The sequence below is a fragment of the Scyliorhinus canicula genome, chromosome 11 (assembly GCF_902713615.1).
Source record: "Scyliorhinus canicula chromosome 11, sScyCan1.1, whole genome shotgun sequence".
NCBI classification, from domain to species: Eukaryota; Metazoa; Chordata; class Chondrichthyes; order Carcharhiniformes; family Scyliorhinidae; genus Scyliorhinus; species Scyliorhinus canicula.
The window spans coordinates 111,065,852-111,092,985 of record NC_052156.1 but is presented as its reverse complement, the minus strand read 5'-3'; the positions used below and the strand labels follow the sequence as shown (position 1 = coordinate 111,092,985).

The following is a 27,134-nucleotide window of genomic DNA, read 5'->3' as shown; positions in this document are numbered from 1 at the left end:
GCCCTGCCCACTGGGCTTGGCCCTCCCGCTCCCATTGTTACCTTCGACCCCCCAACCCCCCTTGCCTCCCAAAATCCTCCCATCCACTTCCTCTCAAAAACACCTCACGCAGTATTGGTCCCCTCCCCCAACCTTTCACACCTCCTAGGCTCATCGAAACCTGTTCTACCAGGCTCTGGGGGCCACAGATCCTCCTCTCAACACACTCCCATTCACTGGGCAGCTTGAGCTAGCCAGTGTGGAGGTCCCTGCCCAGGCCCCACTCCCCTCCAATCCCCTCCCCCTTGCCTGGTCCCAGGAAAACAAGGGAAGCCCCTTCAACACACAATCCCAGTATAAACCCACAAACCCCAAAGAACCACCATTGCAAAAGAAAATCCAACTCTTCCCTTGTCCAAATAGGCAACGTCAACTCATTTAGCACATATAACAACATGCAGTGAAAAAGAGAGCTACATACACTCCTCCACACCCCCTACCCTCAGTCCAAGAGCAATCTCAGTCCCATTTCTCACATCGGCCCTAGTCCTTCTGCCTTCACAAACACCTCCATCGCTTCTACCATCTCAAAATAAAAGTCTTTGGAGTTGTACGTCACCCTCAACTTAGCTGGGTACAGTACGTCGAACCGCACCCTGCTGTAAAGTCGTGGTATACGTAAACCAGCTCCAGCCCACTGCGCCTCTTGCTTCTGCTTTGCCCAACACAGGACCTTCTCCTTTTGGTGGTACCTCCGGAAACAAATAATCATTGCTCTTGGCGGCTCATTCGCCTTTGTTTAGGCCTCCACGCCCTACGAGCCTGGTCCAGTTCCTACGAGAGACATCTTTCTCCTCCCCCAACAGCTCCGCCAACATCTTGGCAAAATATTCCGTCGGCCTCAGGCCCTCCACCCCATCGGGCAGGCCCACGATCCTCAGATTTTGCCACCTAGATCTGTTTTCCAGGTCCTCCACTTTGGCTCACAGACCCTTGTTGGCCTCCAGCACCCTCTGCAGCTTCTCACCCATCGAGGTGAGCTGATCACTGTGTCGCGACAAGGCTTCTTCCACTCCCTTCAGTTTCTCATCCTGCTCCTGCACCTCAGCCACTGCCCTCGACACTGCCGCCTTCACCGGGGCAATCGCCTCCTCCACCAGCACCTTCAGTACCGCCACCATCTCCTTCCTCATCAGTTCCATGTGCTTTGCGAACTGTTTTTCAAGTTCCACAACCATCGCCTCAGTCATCTGTTCAGTGCAGCCCCACCCAGCGACCCAGCTTCCGCCATCCTTCCAGTTGCCGAGCTGATCCTTCCACTCGACGGCAAACCTTCACTCGCCTCCTTCTTCACAGCCGTTTACCTTTGGGTTTTGGAAATCCATCTTTCTTATGTCTTCCTACACTTATTTAACCAAAAATTGCCTCTGGGACCTGGCAGTAAATTCTTTAAAAATCAAGCCTCGAGCAGGAGCTCTCCACTGTGCGACCTCCTCCTACATGCCGCCACCTGAAGTCCCGTGCTAATACCACCATTTACTAACAGCGTTGTAGTAATCCACGGGAGGCAGGAGTTCCGTCACCACACCAATATTTATTTACAATAACGATATTACAGGAGCAGCTACAAACAGTGCTGTTAGCAGTCCAGTCAACTTAAGGCTGGCTCACAAAGCCTACACAGGTGCTTATATGGCCCCCCTCAATGAGTTATCATTGAGGGAGCTCATACTCCAATTGGCCAACCAATAAAGCCAATTGGAGTTCATTACACCCCTCCCCCCCAAGGTCCGAGGAATTCCTGCCAGCTGGCATTCCTCTGAACGTCTTCCTGCTCATGTCTGGGTCTGTCACCTCTGTGTCGTCCGCCGGGTCGTTCTCCGAAGTGGGCGGGGTGTACCTTATAGGTGCCCGTCTTTTCCTTGACGACCTATTTGGAAGTTGTTCTTCCTCCTCCTCGGGGAGAGGTGTCGTGGCGGCCTCGTCGAGTGTGTCCATCTCCGACTCTGACGACTGGATGACGGGGTCTGGAGAAATTGCTCAGGCTGGGGTGTGGGTATCCTTTCCGTCTGGGCTATCCCAGCTTGAGGTGGTCCTGCTTCGCCTGCCTCCAGGTGTGGTTCCGCTGCCCTTATTTGGTCGAGGCGTTTCTTCAGCACCTTACCTCCTATCGAAACCTCATAGGATATGGGCCCTGTTTGGGACTCTACCGTGCCTTTGATCCACGTTGGTCCATTCCCATAATTCTTGACCCAAACCGGTGCCCCCACCTGGAAATGTCTCTGTTGCCGACTATTATCATGCCCCCTGCGTGGGCCTCCTGTTGTTTCTCCACTTTCCCCGTTAAATTTGGGAAAAGGAGACTCAGCCTCGTTCGCAGCCGCCTTCCCATTAAGAGTTCAGCTGGTGGTATGCCCGTTGTGGAATGCGGTGTGGTCCTGTAATCAAACAGCCAGCGGGAGAGCTTTGTGTCCATTGACGCTGCCGGCTGCTTCTTGAGTCCCGCTTTAAGTGTCTGGACCGCTCTCTCTGTCAGGCCGTTGGTCGCTGGATGGTAAGGGGCTGTGTTGATGTGACGGACTCCGTTTTCCTTCAGGAATTTTCCAAATTCCCCACTTGTGAATGCCGTTCCGTTGTCCGACACCAATACCTCCAGAAGTCCATGTGTTGCAAACGAGGCCCTGAGCTTTTCAATTGTCGATGCTGTGCTTACCACGTTTACCCGGTGGACGTCCAACCATTTGGAGTGGGCATCCACTATCACCAAAAACATTGATCCCATGAACGGGCCGGCGTGGTCAATATGCAGGCGGGTCCACAGTCTGCCTGGCCATTCCCACAGGTGCAATGGCGCCGCTGGTGGCACTCTTTGCCCCTGTTGGCACTCCTGGCACCGACGTACCAAGGCTGCTATGTCTGTGTCCAACCCTGGCCACCAAACGTAGCTTCGAGCTAGCATCTTCATTTTAGACACCCCTGGGTGTCCGTGATGTAACTCAGTTAAGATTGCCTGACGGCCCTGAGCTGGGACTATTACCCAGGCTCCCCATAATAGGATACCGTCTTCTACGGTTATTTGGTCCCTTCTGCTCCAGTATGGATGCATCTGGGGCTCCACTAGTCTTTCCAGTTCCCCTGTTAGCAGTAAATGCTTCATCTTCTCTAAAACTGGGTCTTTTTGCGTCCACAACTGAATATGTTGTGCGTCTACTGGTAGGGTGTCCAAAAAATTTAGAGTCATTACTGTCTCCTCTACTTTTGCTATTTGCGGCGGAGTGTCCGGGAAGGGAAGTCTGCTCAAAGCATCTGCATGTGCTACTCGCGTTCCCGGTCTGTGCTCCAGAACGTATCTATATGCTGCCAGTAGCAACGCCCAGCGTTGGATTCTAGCTGATGCAATCGGGGGTATTGACTTGTCTTCTTTTAATAAACCTAATAACGGCTTATGGTCTGTCACTATGTGAATTTCCGCCCGTACAGATACTGGTGAAATTTGTTTACTGCGAATATCACCGCCAGTCCTTCCTTCTCGATTTGGGCGTACTTCCTCTCAGCCATCACCAAGGTCCTCGAAGCATAGGCTATTGGCCGTTCTTCCTCATTCCTTCCTCTATGGGCTAAGACGGCTCCTACCCCACCAACTCCTTCCTTGGGTCATAATGCTCTCGGACATTTTCGGATGACAGCTGTTCCTTAATGTCCCTAAATGCTGGGTTTTGGGAGCTAGGGTTTCTTTTATTTCCCTTTATCTTCTAATGGATGCAAGCCTGGCTCGTCTACTTTATATCCCAGGTACGTCACTTGTGGGGCCAGAAAAACACATTTTTCCCTTTTTAGCCAACCAATAAAGCCAATTAGAGTTCATTACAAGTGTCATCCCTCCACTTTTTCTTAACTTCCTGTCCTTCCTAAATGTCACATACACTTCAACATTCACAGCCCAATCTAGGACATCATGTAATGCCTGTCAGAACTACTTATCACTATTTATGAGTTCACCTTTCAAGCATTCAAATACAGAGCCTTTAGTTTTGTCCTTTTATTATTTTTGTAGCCTTTAGCCTTATCTGCTATATACCCTTAGATTTGTACTCTTTGTCCCTTCCTCTCATGGTCTGTTTATCATTTCCCATATTAATACATATCTCTCTTGCCTTGTCTCTACTCTTTGATTTACCACATCACCTCATATTTTACCCCTTTCCCCCATTATTTACTTTCAAACCTTCCCTACGTTCCTATTTATGCAACTCACTGGAACACCAGTGCCAACACAGTTTGGGTGTAGGCCGCTCCAATTATCCAATCCCCATTTTCCTCAGTACTGGTGCCAGTACCACACAAACTGGAAACCACATCTCCCACACCAGAGTTTGAGCCATACATTCATCTTTGAAAGCAGAAAGGGCAGCACTGTGGCACAGTGGTTAGCATTGCTGCCTATGGCGCTGAGGACCTGGGTTCGAATCCCGGCTCTGGGTCACTGTCCGTGTGGAGTTTGCACATTCTCCCCGTGTCTGCGTGGCTTTCAGCCCCACAACCCAAAGATGTGCAGGGTAGGCGGATTGGCCATGCAAAATTGCCCCTTAATTGGAAAAAATAATTAGATGCTCTAAATTTATGAAAAAAAATAATAAAAATCTTTGAAAGCAGACCAAGGCAAGCCAGCAGCACGGTTCAATTCCCGTACCAGCCTCCCCAAACAGGTGCCGGAATGTGGCGACTAGGGGCTTTTCACACTAACTTCATTTGAAACCTACTTGTGACAATAAGCAATTTTCATTTCATTTCAGTATGCCAATTTGCATGTGGCTTCAGTAATAATCCAGAGATTATTACCCTTGAGGTTCTTTTGTTCTAAAGTTCGTGCCGAACTCCTCATACTTTCTATGCAGAGACTCTGGGCGGTATTCTCCCCTACCCAGCGGTGTATCTACCACTCCGGCGTCGGGCCTCCCCAAAGGTGCGGAACACTCCGCACCTTTAGGGGCTAGGCCCACGCCAGAGTGGCTCCCGCTCCGCCAACTGGCGGCAACGGCCTTTGGCGCCACGCCGACAGGCACCGGGGCTGGCCGAAAGGCCTTCGCCAGTCGGCGTGAGACTGCGCATGCGCATCAGTGGCCGCTGAAATCATCATCGGCGTATGCGCGGTGGGGGGGTCTCTTCCGCCTCCGCCATAGTGGATTCCATGGCAGCGGCGGAAGAAAAAGAGTGCCCCCACGGCACAGGCCCGCCCGCCGATCGGTGGGCCCCGATCGCGGGCCAGGCCACTGTAGAGGCATCCCCCGGGGTCCGATCACCCCGCGCGCCCCCCCAGGACCCCGGGGCACAGAGGTGGTTTAAACCATGTCGGTGGGAGAGGCCTGACAGCGGCGAGACTTCAGCCCATTGCGGGCCGGAGAATCACCGCGGGGGGCCCGCCGACCGGTGGGGCGCGATTCCCGTCCCCGCCGATTCCCGGGTGGCGGAGAATTCCGGCCACGGCGGGGGCGGGATTTACGAAGACCCCGGACGATTCCCCGACCCTGCGGGGGGTCGGAGAATTCCGCCCTCTTTCCTTGTTTTACCTATATTGTTGGTACTTGGATAGAGATATGGGGTGGGATTCTCCATTAATGGCGCTATTAACGGCATGAAAAGTGGCAGCAACCACTCTGGCGTCAATAGCCCCCGGAAATGGGGAATGCTCCTCTCCCTAGGGGGCTAGGTTGGCGCCGGAGTGGTCCGCGCAGCTCCAGCCGATGCGGAACGGTCCGCGTGAGTTCAAGCATGCGCGTAACTGCCGGCATATTTCCGCGCATGTGTTGGGGTTCTCTTCTCCGCACTGGCCTCCGGGCAATATGGCGGAGTCCAATAGGGGCCCGGCACGGAGTAAAATAGGTCCCCACGGAACCTGCCCGCCCACCAATCGGTAGGCCCCAATCGCGGGCCAGACTCACCTCTCAGCTCCCGCCGTGTGGGACCTGACTAACCCACGCTGGCGGGACACGGCCAAGCACGTCGGCCACTTGGCCCATTGGGGCCCGGAGAGTTGCCGAGGGGGCCGCTGTCAGTGGCCCCCGACCGGTGCTGGGGAATGGGGAAGCCGGCGTCGGGGCGGCAGGTTCTTGCGTTCCCACCGGGGATTCTCCGACCTGGCGCCGGGTCGGAGAATCCCGGCCATAGAGAGAGAAGGTACAAGAGTCGGTCATTCGAACCCTCAAACCTGTTCCGTCATTCAAGGTGATCATGGTTGAATGTCTACCTCAAAGCCATACTCCCAAGCTCTCTGTGGTGGTATGATTAGCATAGCTGCCTACCATTGGCCCTGGTCAGTCATGTGCCTCTCGACCGGTTGGTTGAGACCAGTCATGTGACGGCTCCCCGATTGAGGCGGGGTATAAATACCCAGTACTCCCGGCGGTCGTCCTTATACTGTAATCGATCGCAGGGCTAACATCTAGTAGTTTAAAGCCATACTTTTGTTCAGCAACTCGTCTCGCGTTCAATTGATTGTACATCAATTTAATCTACTAGAAATTTGAAGATGGAGCTCCGGATCAAGCCCGAATTTTTTAAGCCGGTAAACCGAGTGTTCGCCCGACATCTGCTGGCTACCAGACAACAGTTCCCCGGTGAGTCCTTAGACGATTTTTACCGGGCCCTCGCTGTCCAGGGGAGGAATTGCGCCTGCCTCCAAGTTTCAGCCACTGAGCACATGGAACTTTTGATCAGAGATGCTTACGTGGCTGGAAAAAGACAACCTCAGCCTAACTGAGGCACGGACTCTCTCCACCTCCCTGGAGGTCGCCGACTTAAACGCTCGCGCCTATGTCCCCAGCCGCGCTGCTGCACCCTGGGCCTCCTGGCACGCTTCCCCACCGCCATCCGCCGCTCCCGGCCCCCCTCAGGCCTGCGCCGCGGGACGCCCCGACAAGTCCGCGGGGCCCCGCTGCTATTTCTGTGGGTTTGCCAAACACCCTCGCCCGCGTTGCCCGGCCCGCTCCGCCCTCTGTAAGAGCTGCGGGAAGAAGGGCCATTTTTCGTCGGTCTGCTGGGCCAAATCGGTCGCTGCTCCGCTGCGCAGCGAACGGGGATCCCCCCCTCCGGGCCCTTCCAGCGCACCGCGCCAATCTCCCCCCCTGCGCCCGGCCTGCGCGCCTCTCTGCCCCCGCTCTTAGCCGCTCCGATCGGCCCGCCGGCACCGCTAACCCCGCCCCCAACAACCACAATGGTCCTGCAGGCGCCGCCATCTTGGGCCCCGGACGCCACGTGCGGGTCCTGGGCTCCGCCATCCTGGACTGGCACACAAGGTCCTGCCAGCACCCACTCGGCCGACGACGACTATGGATCTTCTCCACGACTCGCGGCCATTCAGCTCGACCAGTCACGTCCACGCACGCTCGCCAAGACGACGACGCAATTCCACCTCAACGGGCACGAGACGGGCTGCCTGTTGGACTCCGGGAGCACGGAAAGCTTCGTACACCCTGACATGGTAAGACGCTGCGCACTCCATGTCCACCCTGTAAAACACAAAATCAGGTTAGCCTCAGGTTCGCACTCTGTCCACATCACTGGGTGCTGCATCGCGAACCTCACGGTCCAGGGGAAGGTTTTTAAAAATTATAAACTCCTTATCCTCCCCGACCTTTGTGCACCGGCACTCCTAGGACTGGACTTCCAGTGCAACCTGCAGAGCATGATCTTCCAATTCGGCGGCCCTATACCCCCCTCACTGTCTGCAGCCTCGCGTCCCTCAAAGTGGACCCCCCCTCCTTGTTTGCTAATCTCACCCGCGATTGCAAACCCGTCGCGACCCGGAGCAGACGGTACAGCGCCCAGGACCGGACCTTCATCAGGACCGAGGTCCAGAGGTTGCTGAAGGAAGGGGTCATCGAGGCCAGCAACAGTCCCTGGCGAGCCCAAGTGCTGGTGGTCCGGATTGGGGAGAAAAACCGAATGGTCTTCGACTACAGCCAGACCATCAACCGGTTTACGCAACTGGACGCGTATCCTCTCCCCCGTATTTCCGCCGTGGTAAACGAGATTGCAAAATACAAAGTCTTCTCCACGGTGGACCTCAAGTCTGCTTATCACCAGCTCCCCATCCACGCGAGTGACCGCAAGTACACCGCGTTCGAGGAAGATGGGCGCCTCTACCACTTCCTCAGGGTTCCATTCGGTGTCACAAATGGGGTGTCGGTCTTCCAACGGGCGATGGACCGAATGCTCGACAAGTACGGATTACGGGCTACCTTCCCGTACCTCGATAATGTCACCATCTGCGACAACGACCAGCAGGACCATGACACCAACCTCCGCAAATTCCTCCAAACCGCAAAACTCCTTAACCTAACTTACAATAAGGATAAGTGCGTGTTTAGCACCGACCGTCTAGCCATCCTCGGCTGCATAGTGCGTAACGGAGTGATAGGCCCCGAACCCGAATGCATGTGCCCCCTGATGGAACTCCCTCTCCCCAATACCCTCAAATCCCTTAAACGCTGCCTGGGTTTCTTCGCTTACTACACCCAATGGGTTCCCAATTACGCTGACAAGGACCATCCCCTTATTCAGTCCACGACCTTCCCGCCGTCGACAGAGGCCTGCCAGGCCTTTAGCCGTATCAAAGCGGACATCGCAAAGGCCACGATGCGCGCCATCGACGAGTCCCTCTCCTTCCAGGTCGAGAGCGACGCATCAGAAGTAGCTCTGGCGGCCACCCTGAACCAAGCAGGCAGACCCGTGGCCTTCTTCTCCAGAACCCTCCAGGCTTCCGAACTCCGCCACACCTCAGTGGAAAAGGAAGCCCAGGCCATAGTCGAAGCTGTGCGACATTGGAGGCACTATTTGGCCGACAGGAAGTTTACCCTTCTCACAGACCCACGATCAGTAGCCTTCATGTTCGATAATGCACAGAGGGGCAAGATTAAGAACGACAAGATCTTGCGGTGGCGGATCGAGTTGTCCACGTACAACTACGATATCTTGTATCGTCCTGGGAAGCTCAATGAGCCTCCTGACGCCCTGTCCCGCGGTACCTGCGCCAGCGCGCAGATAGACCGCCTCCGCTCCCTTCACGTGGACCTCTGCCATCCAGGGGTGACCCGTTTCTATCATTTCATAAAGACCCGCAACCTGCCCTACTCCATCGAGGAAGTCAGGACAGTAACCCATGACTGCCACATCTGCGCAGAGTGCAAACCGCACTTCTACCGCCCCGAGCGCGCGCATCTGATCAAAGCATCCCGCCCCTTCGAATGTCTCAGCACAGATTTCAAGGGGCCCCTTCCCTCTAGCAGCCACAACATTTACTTCCTGACGGTGATCGATGAATACTCCCGCTTCCCCTTCGCCATTCCCTGCCCCGACATGACCACATCGACCGTCATTAAGGCCCTCGTCTCCATCTTCTCCCTGTTCGGCTACCCCGCATACATACACATCGATCGGGGGTCCTCCTTTATGAGCGACGAGCTGCGTCAATTCCTGCTCAGCCGGGTGTGGTGGTATGATTTGCAAAGTTGTCTGCCATTGGTGCAGAACACTGGCTTACCATTGGCCCTGGTTGGTCATGTGCCTCTCGACCGATTGGTTGTGACCAGTCATGTGACGGCTCCCCGATTGGCCGAGAGGCTGAGTTAACCCCGCCTCCAGAGCGAGGTATAAATACCCAGAACACCCGGCGGTCGTCCATTTACTATAGTCGACCGCAGGGCTAACTTCTAGCTTATTAAAGCCTAACTTTTGTACAGCAACTCGTCTCGCGTTTGATTGATGGTTCATCACAGGGGCATTGCCTCTAGCAGGATGACCAGCTATAACCCCCGGGGTAACAGACAGGTTGAGCGGGAGAATGGTACCATCTGGAAGACCATGCTACTGGCCCTCCGGTCCAGACTTATTCCCCGATGGCAAGAGGTTATCCCCGATGCCCTACATTCTATCCGCTCCCTCCTCTGTACCACAACTAATCAGACACCTCATGAACGTCTTCTTGTTTTCCCCAGGAAGTCATCCTCCGGATCCCCTCTCCCGACGTGGCTGGCTGCCCCCGGACCCATCTTGCTCCGGAAGCATGTGCGGGTGCACAAGTCCGACCCATTGGTGGAACAAGTCCAGTTACTCCACGCTAGCCCGCAGTATGCATACGTGGAGTACCCCGACGGTCGGCAGGACACGGTCTCCCTCCGGGACCTGGCAGCCGCCGGCGTGCGGCCCTCTCCCCTTCACCACAGACCCCCCCCTTGTCCCTTTTCCCCCAGCGCCCCACCCAGGCCACCCCTCCCCCATCCATGGCGTCTCCCCCACCAGCCCGGGGTACGGAGACAGTTCAAGGACCATCGCTCCCGGAGTCCAGGACATCAGCTGAACCGCGGCTGAACCAACGTCACCAACTCCACTGCGGCGGTCGGCCAGGACGTCACGGGCAACGAAAAGGCTGATCAAGTCCATTTAACTTCAACACCACCATGGACCTTGTATGGACACTATGTACTGTTGCTAAATGTCTGGACCAGTGGGAAGCCAAGGATACACTTTTTTTCCTTCTCTCCTTACTACTCATACCACCAGTTCTCCCCCCCCCCCCCAGCTCCCGTTAACACCCCCCCCCCCCCCCGGCTTCTTTCTCCGCAAGGGGTGAATGTGGTGGTATGATTAGCATAGCTGCCTGCCATTGGTTCATAACACTAGGTTACCATTGGCCCTGGTCGGTCATGTGCCTCTTGACCGGTTGGTTGAGACCAGTCATGTGACGGCTCCCCGATTGGTCGAGAGGCTGAGTTAACCTCACCTCCAGGGCGGGGTATAAATACCCAGTACTCCCGGTGGTCGTCCTTATACTGTAATCGACCGCAGGGCTAACATCTAGTAGATTAAAGCCATACTTTTGTTCAGCAACTCGTCTCGCGTTCAATTGATGGTACATCACTCTCTCCATGCCCTTTTATGCCTTTAGAGTCTCGAAGTCTATCTATTTTACTCTAAGTATATTCAATAACTCAGCCTCCACAGCCTTCTGTGGCAGAAAATTTCACAGATTCACCACCTCTGAATGAATCGGTTTCTCTCAGTCCTGAATGGCCTGTTTCTGTAACCCCTGGTTCTATCCCACCCAGCCAGTGGAAATAACATCCCCAATTCAGTCAACCAGCCCTGTCAGAATGTTATACATTTCAATGAGATCCCCTCTCAGTCTTCTGAACTCCAGTGAATATGGACCAAGTTGACTCAATTTCTCTGCATATGACAATCCTGTCAACCCAGGAATCAGTCTGGTGAACCTTCACTGCACGTACGCCATGGTAGCCATATACTTTCTTTGGGAAGGAGACCAAAACTCCAGACAATACTCCACATATGGTCTCACCAAAGCTCTGTGCTGCCGCAGTAAGACACCCTTGCTCCTCTATTCAAGTCCTCTTGCAATGAAGACCAATGCACTATTTGCCTTCTTAACTGCTTGTTGTACCTGCTTGCTTGCTTTCAGTGACTGGTATACAAGGACAGCCAGATCTCTTTGTACATCATAATTTCCCAATCTATCACCATTTAAATAATACTCTGCCATTCTATTTTCCCTTCCGAAGTGGATAACTTCACACTTATCCACATTTTACTGCATCTGCCATGTATTTGCCCATTCGTGCGATCTCGATCACGTCCTCACTGAGCGTGAACCAGACTCACATATTTAAATCAGTCTTTAAACTTATTTAAATATAGGCAACCCATTTGCGCTGGAGTCTCCCATTGAAGCTCCTGGGTGGTCAGGGGCAGGGCAGTACGCTGGCACTGCCATCCTGGCATGCCTGGGTGCCAGTTTGGCACAGCCCGGGTGCCAGGCCATTGTCATGAAGGGGACAAAGGGTGGGGGTGAACTGGGGGGCCTTACATGTGTGTGAATTAGAATGGGAATCATGCTGGAACAGCCGCCGGGGTTCTCAACAGTTTTCCCGCCCTAAATGACAATAATTTCTTGGGACAATTTCACCCATTATATTTGGTACCCTAATCCAAACAATTGATGAATATTGTCAATCGTCAGGGCCCTAGCACTGATCCCTGTGGGACTCCATTAGTCACCTCCTGCCACTTTGAAAAAGACCCATTTAATCCTGTAATTTATTTCCTGTCTGCTAATAAATCTTTAATCCATGCCAATATATTACTTCCAACCCCGTGTGCTTTAATTTTGCACACTAACATCTTATGTGGGACTTCATCAGAAGCTTTCTGAAAATCCAAATACACCACATCCACTGTTTCACCCATATCCATTCTGCTATGTGCATCATCAATAAAACTCCAGTAGATTGTCAAACATGATTTCCCTTTCATAAATCTATGCTGACTTTGTCTAATCCCACTGATATTTTCTAAGTGTCCTGTTATCAAAGCCTGTACCGGTCATGATACCAACCTTTGCCAAAACCCTGTGCACTTGCTTGTGCCATATGCCTCTATGCCCATTCTATCCATGTGTTTGTCAAGATGCCAGATTAATCAGAAAAGCCTTCATCACCCTGCTGTATTGTTTCTGTAATCGCAATTATATCATACCTGTTTCGACCAATTTGCATTGTTAAATTGTCTACCTTATTGTGAATGCTTCATGCATTCAGAGACAGTGGACTGGACACTTTCACCGACAGCGTGCTCATGTCCGCGGATTTCCCGACGGCATGGGGGTGACTATAATGGGAAAACCCATTTTCAGGCTGGGACATTCACGGAGCTTCCAGCTGTCGGTGCACTGCACCAAAACACAGGTGTGGCGGGACGGACGATTCCGCCCAGGGCCTTTACATTTGTCTTTTTCACATTTTTACACTTTTTTGATACTTTGCTGCTAGTCTGTGTTTCCTCAACCTTCCACTGTTGCTTTCGACTTTTCTGTCTTCTGTTTCTCTCAATGTCTTCCTTCTCAGGTTCACCGGCCACACCCTCCCTCCCACTCCAGTTTAACAGGCGGCACAGGAACACAGTGGTTAGCACTGTTGCTTCACAGCGCAAGGGCCCCAGGTTCGATTCCCGTCTTGGGTCACTGTCTGTGTGGAGTCTGCACGTTCTCCCCGTGTCTGCGTGGGTTTTCTCCAGGCGCTCCGATTTCCTCCCATTTGTCACAAGTAGGCTTACCTTTTAACACTGCATGAAGTTACTGCGAAAAGCCCCTAGTCGCCATATTCCAATGCCTGTTTGGGTACACAGAGGGGGAACTCCGAATGTCCAAATGACGTAACAGCACATCTTTCGAGACTTATGGGAGGAAACCGGAGCATCCAGAGGAAACCCACGCAGACACGGGAAGAACATGCAGACTCCGCACAGACAGGATTCGAACCTGGGACCCTATTTGTGACAATAATAAAGATTATTATTCTTATTAATCCGTTGACAAACAGGATGGAGCAGAATGACTAGATCCCCCCCCCCCCCCCCCTTCCAATACAAGTTCCTCTCTAGTCCTGAACTGGGGGCGGGATTGTCCGAACCCCCGCCGGGTCGGATAATCCCCGGGGGGGGGCGTGAATCATGCCCCGCCACTCCGACGCCGGCTGCTGTATCCTCCGCCCCCCCCCCCCCCCCCCCCGGCAATTATCTAGGCCCCGATGGGTTGAGCAGCGTCAGTTCCTGGCCAGTCCAGCCGGCGTGAAATGGACATGGTCCCACCCGGCGGGACCTGGCTGGGAGGCCGTCTAGTGGAGTCCTCGGGGGGGGGCGCGGGGGATTCTGGCTGCGGGAGGGGCCCACAGTGGCCTAGCCCGCGATCGGGGCCCACTGATCTGCAGGCGGGTCTGTGCCATGGGGACACTCCTTCCTTCCATGCCGGCCTCTGTAGGGCTCCACCATAGCCGGCGCCGAGAAGAAACCCCCCTGTGCATGCGCAAGAACTCGCCGGAAGTTCTGCGCATGTGTGGGACCATGGTCGTCCTTCGGTGCCAGTTAGCATGCCGCCAACCCCTCCGGCGCTGGCCTAGCCCCCGGAAGTGTGGAGGATTCCGCAACTGCCGGGTGGCCCGACACCGTAGTGGTTCACGCCGCTCTTGGTGCCAGCGTCGGGCCATCCCGCCAATTGCGGGAGAATCCCGCCCTGGATCTTTGCAGAGAACAGTGTCAGTCCCCCTCTCTATACTGCTGCCACTTCATTCCTTTTTGCTCCCACAACTTGGATGGCTTCCTGTACCACAGCCCCGTGTTCCATTCACTCATCCACCCTGGGGTTCCCAATCCCATTTAAACAAGATGAGAAAAAAATTAAACATATTGGATAACTTCAAAGGCTGAAGCTGCGGCAGTTCTGGCTCTGGGTCCCCTTATCTGCCTCACTTACAGTCACACTCTCCTGTCTCTGACCACTGACCAAGTCAGAAGACACTATCCTGGTGTGACTCCCTCCTGGTTCAAAGCACCCAGGTAACTCTTTTCCCTTCCCTGATGTGTCGCCATGTCTGCAGTTCAGAATCCAGCTCAATGACTCTGAGTTGAAGCTCCTCAAGCCGTAAGCACCTAATGCAGATGTGTTTGTCCTGGATCACGCTGGCATCCAGGGGCTCCCACATGCTGCAGTCTTGACACATCACCTTTCCCGCCATCCTTAATGTGTTTTAATTAGCCACTTAATTCTACAATTCCTTTTTTTGCATATACTTTATTAACTTTACCACCAGCTGTTTTAAACCTGAGGGATGGAATGGAAATTGACCAGACGCTCACCAAACTAGCTTCTTTCCCTGGTGTAGAGCATTAACTAATCCTACTCACCAAACTCCAAGGTATACACTCCATTCCAAGCTGCAACCATTTGCAAAGCTGCAAAATAAAGACCCCTGAATTTATACTATACTGAATTGTGGCTACTGAAACAATATTAAAGGAATTAGCTAATTAACTGCTCAACTACTGAGGCACAGTCTGACTGGTGCAGTCTGACTTGCTGTTCTCCTCGACCTTCAAGGTTTCATGGCATTCCTTGGGGCCCAATATTGTAGATGTATCAAACAGACAGCGATCTCAGGAATTATGGCACAAAGACCCAAAGCCAGCATGCTCTGGGAATCGCTGTTGACATGGGTGGGTAGATGACTTGGGTGCTGGAAGAATAAACATCAGGAACTTGGGTGGATGCTAAAACGGGAAAAAATATGATAAAAATGGATATCTGCTCATTTTCCCATTTTAAGCCAGGTCAAATATGTTGGTCGTCATGGCTCGTTTACCCGGATCAGACAGAAGAGCCTCGCTTTTTTTCTGTTTTTTACCAGAAGTCTTTAACACAGCAATATTTTTTGTTGAGTTTTAATAGAAATTTAAACCCTCCAATTGGCATTCATTAACCAACGTCTTGCGTTTTCAAAGCTCTTTCTGGCAGCCTTGTCGTGCTTGTACTTTGCGAAAACGTTGTCTGGGAGCTATATGAAGAGCACAATCACACAGCTCGAGAGACGATTTGATGTACCAAGCTCACTAATTGGTGTTCTCGATGGAAGCTTTGAAATCGGTAAGTATTGACCTGAAAATTCTGAACCAAAGCAAAAAGCAATATTGTACATGATTAACCAGTTAGCTTATTTTGTTTCTTTTTTTTGGTGAAGGGAATTTGTTGGTGATTGTGTTTGTGAGCTACTTTGGAGCCAAATTTCACAGGCCCAGATTAATGGCAGCCGGAAGCATAGTCATGGCTATTGGAACCTTCTTAATAGCTTCGCCTCATTTCTTCATGGGACGGTAAGTTTAAAACTTATATAATACAAGCACAATTACAAACCAGCACCAAATCGGTATGTCTTTGAATACGATTATAGAGATCTGTGCAGTACAGAAAGGCTATTTGACCCCATCGTGCATGTGTCAGCAGTTTGGACGAGCTATCTAATTTGTTCTATTCCTCCGCTTTCTTCCCGTTGACTGCAATTTTTTCCAATTCAAGCATTTATCTAAATTTATTTTAAAAATTAATACTGGGTATGCTAACTACCTCCCTTCAGTCCCCAGGTCGACTCCCCCACCCACCCCGCCCTTTTCCTCCTGTAACGTAACATGCACATCTTTGGACTGTGAGAGGGAACCCACGCAGATACAGAGGGAATGGGCAAACTGCACACAGTCACCCAAGTCCGGAATCCAACCTGGGTCCCTGGCTCCGTGAGGCAGCAGTGCTAATCACTGTGCCACCGTGCCACTCTGTCAGTGGAAGTAGCTTCTCCTTGTTCACTGATTTTGAACATTACCAAATCTCCCCTTACCTACTCTGCTCCGAGGTGCAAAAGCTCAGTTTCTTTTGTTTCTCCACTTAACAGAACTCTTTTTGATCCTTAATATCATTCCAGCCACTCTCATCTGCACTCTAAGACCTTTGATATCCTTTCTAATGTGCAGTGCCTAGAATTGGCCACAATCCTCCATCTAATACTAAAGATTTCAATTACACTCCTATGGAATGTCTTGGGGTGTTTGGAGGTGGTATTTGTGACATTATGGGCAGCACGGTAGCATAGTGGTGAGCACTATGTCTTCACAGCACCAGGGTCCCAAGTTCGATTCCCGGTTTGGGTCACTGTCTATGTGGAGACTGCACGTTCTGCCCGTGACTGCGTGGGTTTCCTCTGGGTGCTCCGGTTTCCTCCCACAAGTCCCGAAAGACATGCTATTAGGTAATTTGGATATTCTGAATTCTCCTCTGTGTACCCGAACAGGCGCCGGAGAGTGGCAACTAGGGGCTTTTCACAGTAACTTCATTGCAGTGTTAATGTATGCCTACTTGTGACAATAAAGATTATTATATTATTATCATAACTTATATTATTATTATAACTATCAGCATTACAAGGGTTAATGTAGTGTTGAGAGTAGCCACTAGAGGGAGCTGCAGATACAACTATATAAAGCAGTGATGCTAGATCTTAGGGGAGGAATGTATGCAGGAGATAGCTGGTGAAGGTCATAAGAACAGATAGTGTGAGTAAGGCTAGATTATAGTTTATACCAGTAGTGAGATTAGTAGTAGATGAGTGTAGTTAGATATTATTGATCAATTGTGTATTCTTAAGGACTAAGTATTGAATCCCAGTTTGGTAGTATAAATAAAATCATAGCTTTGTTTAGGTTAAAAACTATTCTGTGGTCTTTGTGGACACTACGCCAACCATCCTGAAATAAGCAGCACAAAGAACACCACAGTATTGTCAGTGGAATAGTAATCAAGACTCCCAGGGTAATGCAAAGTGGAACCCTGTTTCATCTCCCGCTATGGCAGATTGTAATATCTATAATGGTATAAAATATGGAATTAAAAGTCTCTATGAAACCATTGTTGAATGGCATAAAAAAAACCCTGGTTCACCAATGTTCTTTAAGGGAAGGAAACCTTCCATTCTTCCCTGATCTGGCCGACATATAAATCCAGACCCGCAGCAATGTGGTTGACTCTTAAGTGGCCAAACAAGTCACTCAGGTCAATAACAATTAGAGATGGACAATAAATGCTGGCCCAGTCAATGACACTCCCGTCACATGAAAAACTAAAAAATTTGTTTTCTACATTGAGGATGCTATATAAATGGAGGTTGTTTTAACAGCTGGGGCTTAACTAGTGTTTAACTAGTGTTATAAATAACCATAATTTATTTCTGTACTCTATGCCTCTGTTTCCAAAGCTAAAGATCCCATATGTATTTTCAACAACCGTCTCAACTTGCCTGATCACCTTCAAAGGACTAGTGCACATAAACCCTCAGATCTCTCTCTTCTTGTTTCATTTAGTTTATACTACTCCCATCATTCTTTCTCCCAAAATGTTCCACATCACAGTTTTTTGTATTAAATTTCACCAGTCACACATCTGTCCTTTTCGACAACCTGGTAGTGAGGTGTACGATTATCATCCTCCCAGGTACAGAGTTTGTCATCTGGAACACTTAGACTTGGATACACAATTTCAAAGATCTTAGGATATCTCTCCATACTTCCTCGAGTCTGAAAAACAATTGTTGATTAAGCTGTTTGCTCTTTGTTCCTTAGCCAATTTCATGTGCATGTACCCACCGTCCCTTTAACCCCTTGAGTTTTGATAACAAGCCTATTATTTCATACTCTATCACCATCTTTTGTAAGTCCATTGACTGGATTCTCCATTTCAGCGGCTAAGTGCCGGCTCAAATGGAGAATTCGCCGGTGTTTTAAGATGCCACAATGGACACCGAACGCTCACCGATTCCGGGACTGGTGAGGGGCTAGCAGTGGTGCCGGGTGATACTCCGGGTCCTCCACTGAAAATGGCCAGGTCTCTGGCCCTCATGCGCATGGCGCCGACCTGCAGCGGTCGCGAGGCACAACATGGCATTGGCCGTGCGCGGACACGACCCACCATTAGCGACCTCACAGGCCACCTCCTGGCCAACACACCAGTCTCCCCAGCCCTCGTGGAAATCCCCCAGCTGAGTGTAGTGGCTCTGGACACAGTCCGCAGCCGCCGCGCCGGGTTGCCGATCGCTGAGACCACACGTCACCCGCGCGGTCGGGAACTCGGCCCATCGGGGTCGGAGCATCGTGGGAGGGCCTGCCGATGACGAGCATCGTGGGAGGGCCTTGCCAACGGCGTTGCAATGTCGTGCTGCGCATGACGCGATTACACACATCCGAGGGGGTGGAGCATGGCTGACCAGTGTCAAGCCGGCGCCGGCCCCGATTTGGGCACCATAGCGGATTGTCCAGCCGATCATCAATTAGGATATTGGCTTCAGGCAAGGGAGAATCCCACCCCTTACATATCAACGACACCGTCATCAACTACCATCTCCATTACTTTAACAAAGATGATGGTGTATGTATAATATAAGGCATGTATTCTCTATTTGTGTGTGCATGCGTATGAATTATATTTATATATGCTTCCCATTCCCTTCAAATGCAACCTTCTGCTGCAAGCATAAAATGTACTTGTAATGCTGGTCTTACTTTCACTGTATGTATGTTATATTAATTTATAAAATACATAATAAGTTGTTAACAATGGTTTTCTTGCTCTAGTTACAACTATGAATCTACACTTACGTTTTCGAGCAATTTGACCACAAGTACCTCCCAATGTTCAAACATGTCAAACAGCACATTAACCCAAGGACTAGGGGAGACCTCCTCAGACAAGCCCCTTCCTGGTAAGTATACCAATGGAGTTATACATGATTGATATAACCTGAATAATGCCACAAACAGGATTTTATTTTTCTGATCATGCCTGATATTTTGGCTAGGTTGTGAGGAAGAGGCAGGCTCCTCCATGTGGATCTACATATTGCTTGGAAATCTTTTGCGAGGAATTGGTGAAACACCGACTGGACCATTGGGGATATCATATCTCGATGATTATTCTTCAGAAGAAAATACTTCTTTTTATTTAGGTAATGTTGTTACGACGCCCTGGGCTAGTGTGCGGTCAATTCCAACCCCACTTAACCCTGAGTCACAACACAATTGAAATTAACAATTATCTCTTAGAAAACACCTGAAGACTTTGGTCTTTGGCCGCCCAGCTGCCCAATAACTACAGTCACCAGGTTTGTAAATGTAAACACAATAAATTTTTATTAATAACAATAACTATAACTAAATAGGCAGCAAATACAACTGGCTAACTATTATCCAATTCCTAACCCCATCCCTTCTTTAACTCGCCCCGATATATATGTGTGTATTTATATATATATATAAACACGCACAACGCACACACACACACAAAACAGACACAAAACAGACAAACCCAGAGCGGCATCAGGAAAATAATACAAAAAATAAAAATGCTGAAAGCCTCTTTCAGATGGACATCCTCTAGTTTTGGCCTTCAGTTGGGGGAGGTTCTTGCTTTCCGCCTGTAATGGTTTTAACTGCACATTCATCAGGATCCCAAGTCTTCTCTGTAGATTCAGAAACCAGCAGACAGGGAGCATCTTTGGAGAGAGAGAGAGAGAGAGAAACTCTCGGTTTCTTCTCCCAGCATCCAGGAGAGTTCATTTCTTTCCCATGGTCCTCTGAAAACATTCTACATGGCAGGACCAAATCACTGCCTGTCGCCGGGCAGAATACGATCTTTGATCAATCCATAGACCACCAGCCAACCAATCGAAACAAATCCGTCGACGTTTCGGGTGCCTTAAAGTCTGCATTCCTCTGCTCAAAATCTGAAACTTCATTGCACAGTGTACTATTTTGCAACTTTTGAGTTCCTCGCTTTCTCTGCTCAACTTAACGATATATGTCCGTTAAATATCCCTGGATCAAAACGATTACGACATAGCAAAATAAAGAGGAAATAAAGGATTCAATAGGAAGGGCCCTTACAATGTGAAAAAGTTAAGATGAAAATATGTCATTATTATGTTCTTTGCAGTGCTGTTTTGGGGATTCTTGGATTCTTCCCCCTCCCACACACACACACACACACACACAAACATCATAATCATTTGGGGGCCTGGCCCTCCCGAACTTGCAATACTACCACTGGGCAGCCACGGCAGAGAGAGTGAGGGGATGGGTGAAGGAACCAAACACGGAATGGGTGAGGATAGGGGAGTCCTCCTGTTCAGGATCGACCCACCAGGCCCTCACCACGACAGCACTCCCATCTCCACTAGCAAAACACTCAACCAGCCCAGTGGTAGTAGCAACACTAAGAACCTGGAACCAGATGAGGCAGCACTTTGGTCTAACCAAAGTGTCCACCATGGCCCTCAACTGCAGCAAGCACAGGTTTCCATCAGCCATGCTAGATGCCAGGATGGGGGGCCACTGACAGCTAGGGACTTTTACACCGAGGACAGACGGGCAAACCTAAAAGAACTGATGAAAAAACTGGGAACTACCGGACAGGAACTCCGACATCTGCAAATCAAAAACTTTCTCCGCAAGGAGATGACAAGGTACCCAAGGCCCCCGAGAGACACAATATTGGAGGGGTTACTGGGCATGAATAGTCTGGGAAACGAGACCTGTGGGAACATATACGGATGACTTTTAGAAAGGACAAGCTCCACACAGGATGAAGCAAGGGATAAATGGGATGAAGAGTTAGAGACGGAGGTAGGGTGGGGACTCTGGAGCGAAACACTGAGCACGACCAACTCCACCTCCTCCTGCACATGCAGCTCAAAGTGGTGCACAGAGCTCATCTGACAAGAACCCAATTGAGCAGGTTCTTCCCAGAGGTGGAGGGCAAATGTGAACGGTGCCAGGGAGGCCCGGCCAACCACACCCACATGTTCTGGGCCTGCCACAGATTTGTCGGGTTCGGGACAGCCTTCATCGAGGCAATGCCCAAGGTTGCTGGGGTGAGGGTGGAGCTGTGCCCGAGAGTGGCAGTCTTCGGGCTATTGGACCAGCCAGAACTTCATATGGGGAAGAGGGCAGATGTCCTTGCCTTTGCTTCCTGAATCGCCCGCAGGAGAATCCTGCTCGGCTGGCGATCAGCAGCACCACCCACAGCTCCAGACTGGCTGTCCGGCCTATCGAACATTTCTCCACCTGGAGAAGATGCCAACGGGACCGCAGAAAGCAGACATGAACGAGAGAGTGGGAGAGACCAGTGGAAACACTGAGGGAGAGGACAGAGAGAGATTGACACAGAGACCAAAGGGCCCTGCATAAAGCCACAAGAAGACAAACACCAAACAACCACATACATTGAAAGAAAGGGCCTAGGATGGAACCCAGAAACAGCAGAAGAGAGGAATTGGGGTGGGGGGGAGGGGGGGTTGCGTGACATGTGGCGGAAGGGGGGCAAATTGGGGGTGAAAGGGAGGAGGGTGCTGAAAAGGAACAACATGTAAATGGTTACCAAAAGAGAGAATGCTGGAAAATCTCAGCAAGTCTGGCAGCATCTGTAAGGAGAGAAACATCTCTCACAGTTTACCCTCTGATTTTAGTTTCTCTGCAGTTCGGCCTCTCACACCTTTTCTTCTCTCCGCGGACTGCCATTAGCACTCTCTTCCCTTGGTTTCTGTGGCCGTGACTCATCATTCATTCCCTCATCCTACAGTATAAATATCTGCCACTTTCTATACCTTCACCGCCAATTAACATGTAAATGGTTACCGTATCATCTAGTTTTATGTACAGTGTAAATGTTAAACTTTAATACATTTTTTAAAACAAATTAATTGTTTCGTCAAAATCTTGTGTTTTTGTGTTTTAGGAATTTTGTATACAGTGGCCCTCATAGGCCCATTGTTTGGATATTTATTGGGATCATTCTGCGCCAAGCTTTTTGTTGACATTGGATTTGTTGACTTGGGTAAGGAAATGTTAAAGCATTTTCTTTTGCAATTAATGTTGTTGGATGTTAGTCAGGTAACTTGATTGCAGTGCCTTCCTGATGCTACTGTACAGGCCTCACACTACTTTGTCGGGTCTACCTTACTTGTGTACTGCAAACCAGCTCACGGTCCATAGTGAAGCTGGCTTTAAGAGCTCAACAAAGAGGCTGTGAAGTTCATTGCAAGCTGAACACAAGGGGAAATTTAAAGTGATGTTGCCATTCAATGGTAAGTTGAGAGTAAAATTCAGCCATTGTAAAGATTGACACACTCTTTGGCTGGAAAGAGTTTCTGGCCAAAATTTCAAATGGGATAGCAGCCTCCTCCACTGCCTTATTACTGGAAAAGTGGACATGTTGGCCAGAATTTAGTAGAGATGGTAGAGGTTCCACCACTGGGGCAGGAATCAAGGCTGCTTCGGCATGGGGCAGGACCCTGGGCTATTAAATGGCGGCCCACCAGATGCCGCCCTCAGCATTTGCCAGACAAATCAGAGAGCCCACAGCTCCGCAATGTCATCACTAGCAGTGGTATTACTTGGGCTGCACACTTGGAAGATGTATTGATGGCTTTGCAACCTTGATAACTGTGTGTGGTTCTGTGTCACCCAGGCCAGATAGGAAGGTCTTTGGTAGGTGTTGTTGAGGGCAAGGTGGCACCATTGTCACTGTGGAGGGGGGGGGGGGGGGAGGGCGATCTTCTGTGGGCGTAGAATGCCCGAAAGGAGAGTCCATCAAGTCTACTGGGAAGCTTACAGGATTTTTCTAGTTGTCTCATCATGCAACAGCGACCTCTCCCAGTGTGGACAAAATGTAGGAAGTGGCCCTAAACTGGTGCCTTTAGCGGCTCTTTTTGGCTCCAAGTGGACGGCCAGTGTGCCATGTGTTTCTTGATGCTGCCAAAGTGGCATGGCAGTGGGAAGACTCCTGATGCCTTCCTGTGTCACTTTGCCAGCCTTGCCACCTTCCATTCTACAAAGAAACGAGGGCACCAAAAGAGTTAAAAAAAACATTGGCCCATAGCATTCCAATCATGGATTCTTATGGACTAGCTTATGAATCGGAACTATTCCAGTGCAAATCTGACAACATTTTACCTGGCTACCCAAGTGCTATTGCAAGCCTTCTTTAAATATTGCAATTAAGAAACTGGTTCCACTTGACCATTCACCAGAAAATGAGGTGCGTGCTTATTCCCATTGGTTAAGTTTATTTATAGCTGTTTATTCTGAATAACTGATCAGAAATATCCATATATCTGTGGCTGTGAAAATTGGAAAGATTAAGGCCCCAAGATGCCTATTTTACCGAGAGGCCTATTTTACCGAGAGGCCTATTTTACAGAGAGGCCTATTTTATGGAGAGGTCCCACTGAACGTAATCTGTAGTATAGTCTGTTCTCTAATTCCAATTTACAACTTCTAATAGTGGAGCGATCAAATTCTCTACTCTCTCATTTTGCGTAGCATGTCAGCCTCAAGAACTTAGTTTTGAAAGTTGTACTTCTTCCTATTTCTACTGGTATTGAAGAAAGGCGCTGTCTCCAAGTGACTTTCTGGCCCTTTGACACAGGTTCAGCCTCTGTTTTAATGCACATATTGCATGGTTTAACTATGCAAAACTGCTTTGCGCATCACAGCCACTGGCTTGGCTTCAAACTACTTCACTGCAACCTATCTTCTAAACCTTCTGCCCTGCCATCCAAACTCTACTGCTCGTGATCTTCTTCGCACAAAGTGCTGTTCCCCTATCACCCCTGTGCCATGGACCTGCATTTGCTCTTGGTCAAGAAAGCCTCAATTTTAACATTTTCGTCTTTATTCTCAAATTCCTCCATGGTCTTTTCCCTCTCTATCTCTGCAAACCACTACAGCTCTCTGTCCCCCTGAGATATCTGTAAGCACTTAGGCCGCGATTCTCCGCTCCCCACAATGCCTGGGAGAATAGCGGGAGGGCCTCCCGACATTTTTTACTACCCACCGCTATTCTCCCCCCACCACGCTCGCCCCGCTCCATGAATCGGCGGTCGCCGTTTTTCACGGCGAACGGCGATTCTCTGAGGCCGAGTGGCTGGCCGTTTACGACCTTTTCACGACGGCGTCAACCACACCTGGTCGCCACCGCCGTGAAACGGGCGCCAGAAGCCCGTTTGGGGCTTATAGGCGCCCGATTGGCACGGCAGTACCGATCGTCAGGCCTGCTGATGGAACCATCAATTCAGTGAACACGTGTAGTTGGATCTGAACAGAGGCTTTAATACACTTACAATAGAGCCAGCCTATTCATCGTTGAACTTCAGGTGAACTGGCAGGCTGGCTCTAAGGCACTGATCTTTATACATCGGTCCCAGGGGGAGGAGTCCTAGGCAGAGCCAAGGGAGGAGCCCAGTACAAACTCTCGCGTACTCCCAGAGCGACTCCCCCTGGTGGTCGGATAGTGCAACTGCACTTACAGTGGGTAGATAACGAACATATATACATGGAGTGATATTGGCAACTATATATAGTGTGAATCACATTCACCACACCTGCGTCCATAATGGACGCACTATTTTCCCTCCGCCGCCCCACAAGATCATGCCGCCACGTCTTGCGGGGCGGCTGAGGGAAAGGACGGCATGCGCGGGTCGGAGCCGTCTGCATGATGACATCGTCCGCGCATGCGCGGGTTGGAGCCGGCATTCGCGTGTCATTCTTGCGCGTCATTCTTGGCGTGCGGCCTTGACGACGGTCGTCAAGGCCGTGCCGCCGTGACCCCCGGGGCCCCGCTCCAAGCCCCAATGGGGGGGGAGAATCGAGTCCCGGGAGGGGGCGCGGAGGCTGCCGTGGGTGACGGCCTCTTTCACAGCTGCCTTCCCGATTCTCCGCCGTTGCGGAGAATCGCGCCCTTAATTTTTGCCACTTCAGGATTCCTGGGCCGGGATTCTCCGACCCCCCGCCGGGTTGGAGAATCGCTGGGGGCCAGTGTCAATGCCGCCCCCGCTGTGTCCCGAATTCTCCGCCACCAGAGATTCGGCAGGGGTGGGAATGGCGCCGCGCCGGTCGACGGGCTCCCCCCCCCCCCGGCGATTCTCCGGCCCGCGATGGGCCGAAGACCCGCTGCTGTCAACACTCTCCCGCCGGCGTGGATCAAACCACCTACCATACCGGCGGGAGCAGGCGGCGCGGGCGGGCTCCGGGGTCCTGGGGGGGGGGCGCGGTGCGATCTGGCCCCGGGGGGGGTGCTCCTACGGTGGCCTGGCCCGCGATCGGGGCCCACCGATCGGCGGGTGGGCCTGTGCTGTGGGGGTACTCTTTTCCTTCCGCCTTCGCCTTGGTCTTCACCATGGCAGAGACGGAAGTGACCTCCTCCCCTGCGCATGCACGGGGATGACGTTAGCAGCCGCTGACGCTCCGGCGCATGCGCGGACATACACCGCCCGGCGAAGTCCTTTCGGCCCCGGCTGGCGTGGCAGGGCACCAACCACTCCGGCGTGGGCCTAGCCCCTCAAGGTGAGGGCTTGGCCCCTAAAAGTGCGGAGGTCGGCCCGACGCCGGAATGGTTCACGCCACTCCATCACGCTGGGACCCCCCCGCCCCGCCAGGTAGGGGAGAATCCCGGCCCTGATTTTAATTGCTCCACTTGCAGTGGTGAACATACCCTCAGTTGTTGCGTTCCAGTGCAATGGAATAACCTCTCTAAATTTCCTGACCCAAGTCTCTAGCTCTCTTTTGTTTATGGGAGTGCTGAAAACCTACCTCTTTGAACAAGCTCTTGGACATTTACCCTAATACCTCCTAATGTGGCTGAGCAGCAAATCTTGCTTTATAATTTCTGTAAAGTACCTTGGGTCATTTTATATCATTAAAAGCATGACATAAATGTAATATTTGTTGTTGCGTTTTCTGGATATTGTGCCAACGTTCTAACCTTCTGACTTTCAACCTGTTCTTCACTATTGTCAACCCCCATCCATAAAATAGCAGAAGTTGTATTTCCAATTCCCTTCCCGCACCTAATGGGTGCACTAAGCAGACTTTTGTCTGTTTCCATCGCTGGTAATTCCTGGAACAGGTCGCTAGTCTGTTGCCAGAGGCTTGAGGGGTGCCACTCCACATCAAGGGTGGCTGATCAGGAGTTTCCCCTGCACTTACCGCCAGCCATTGGTGTGTTGGAAGGAATTGCTGGTTGACACTCAACCTGTTTGGCCGCATTATGAATGTACCTTCCTTGGCAATCAAGTCCTGGGGGGTGGGACTCAACTCCAGAGCTTTGAGCTCAAAAGCACGGTGCTACCCACTGTGCTGAAAGACCAGCAGTTGTTTCTAATCATTTAAGAATAAACATTCAGAATACCCAATTTCTTCCAATTAAGGGGCAATTTAGCATGGCCAATCCACCTACCCTGCACATCTTTGGATTGTGGGGGCGAAATCCAGGCGAACACGGGGAGAACGTGCAAACTCCACACGGACAGTGACCCAGGGCCGGGATTGAACCTGGGAGCTTGGCACCGTGAGGCAGCAGTGCTAACCACTGTGCCTCGGTGCTTGGTGTTTATAATCATGACTAATAGCTTGCAAAATGTTTCCTTCCCAATTCATAGAATTACAATAGGGTGTGTGTTTTTTTTCCCATGAAATACATCCTACTTCTGTCAATTCTGACTTGCGTTTCAGTGGCAACCATGGAGATTTGTGATTGAATATGAATGCAATTTCTGTATCTCACCCAGTTACAGAGTTCCATTGACTTAATTGAGCTGGGAGTCGGAGTACTTGTTTGGAGAAGTGTCTGATATTCGTTTTGACTGGAGTAGATTTAGTTGTATGCAGGTTGGGTAGCAAATGAGCTACCAGCCAGTCTGGACAATATGCTGTGTCTTATT

General features: G+C 50.9%; 1 protein-coding gene across 6 annotated transcripts in view; it reads left to right on the top strand.

The window, feature by feature from the left end:
- LOC119973289 (solute carrier organic anion transporter family member 1C1-like) overlaps positions 1 to 27,134 on the top strand; it is a 103,934-nt gene that overhangs the window by 15,616 nt on the left and 61,184 nt on the right. For all 6 annotated transcript variants that reach the window (XM_038811085.1, XM_038811083.1, XM_038811081.1 and 3 more), the window contains exons 3-7: positions 15,322 to 15,463; positions 15,558 to 15,690; positions 18,991 to 19,118; positions 19,215 to 19,361; positions 22,148 to 22,246. In XM_038811085.1, coding sequence (XP_038667013.1) covers positions 15,322 to 15,463; positions 15,558 to 15,690; positions 18,991 to 19,118; positions 19,215 to 19,361; positions 22,148 to 22,246 — 649 coding nt within the window. The remainder of the gene's footprint in view (positions 1 to 15,321; positions 15,464 to 15,557; positions 15,691 to 18,990; positions 19,119 to 19,214; positions 19,362 to 22,147; positions 22,247 to 27,134) is intronic.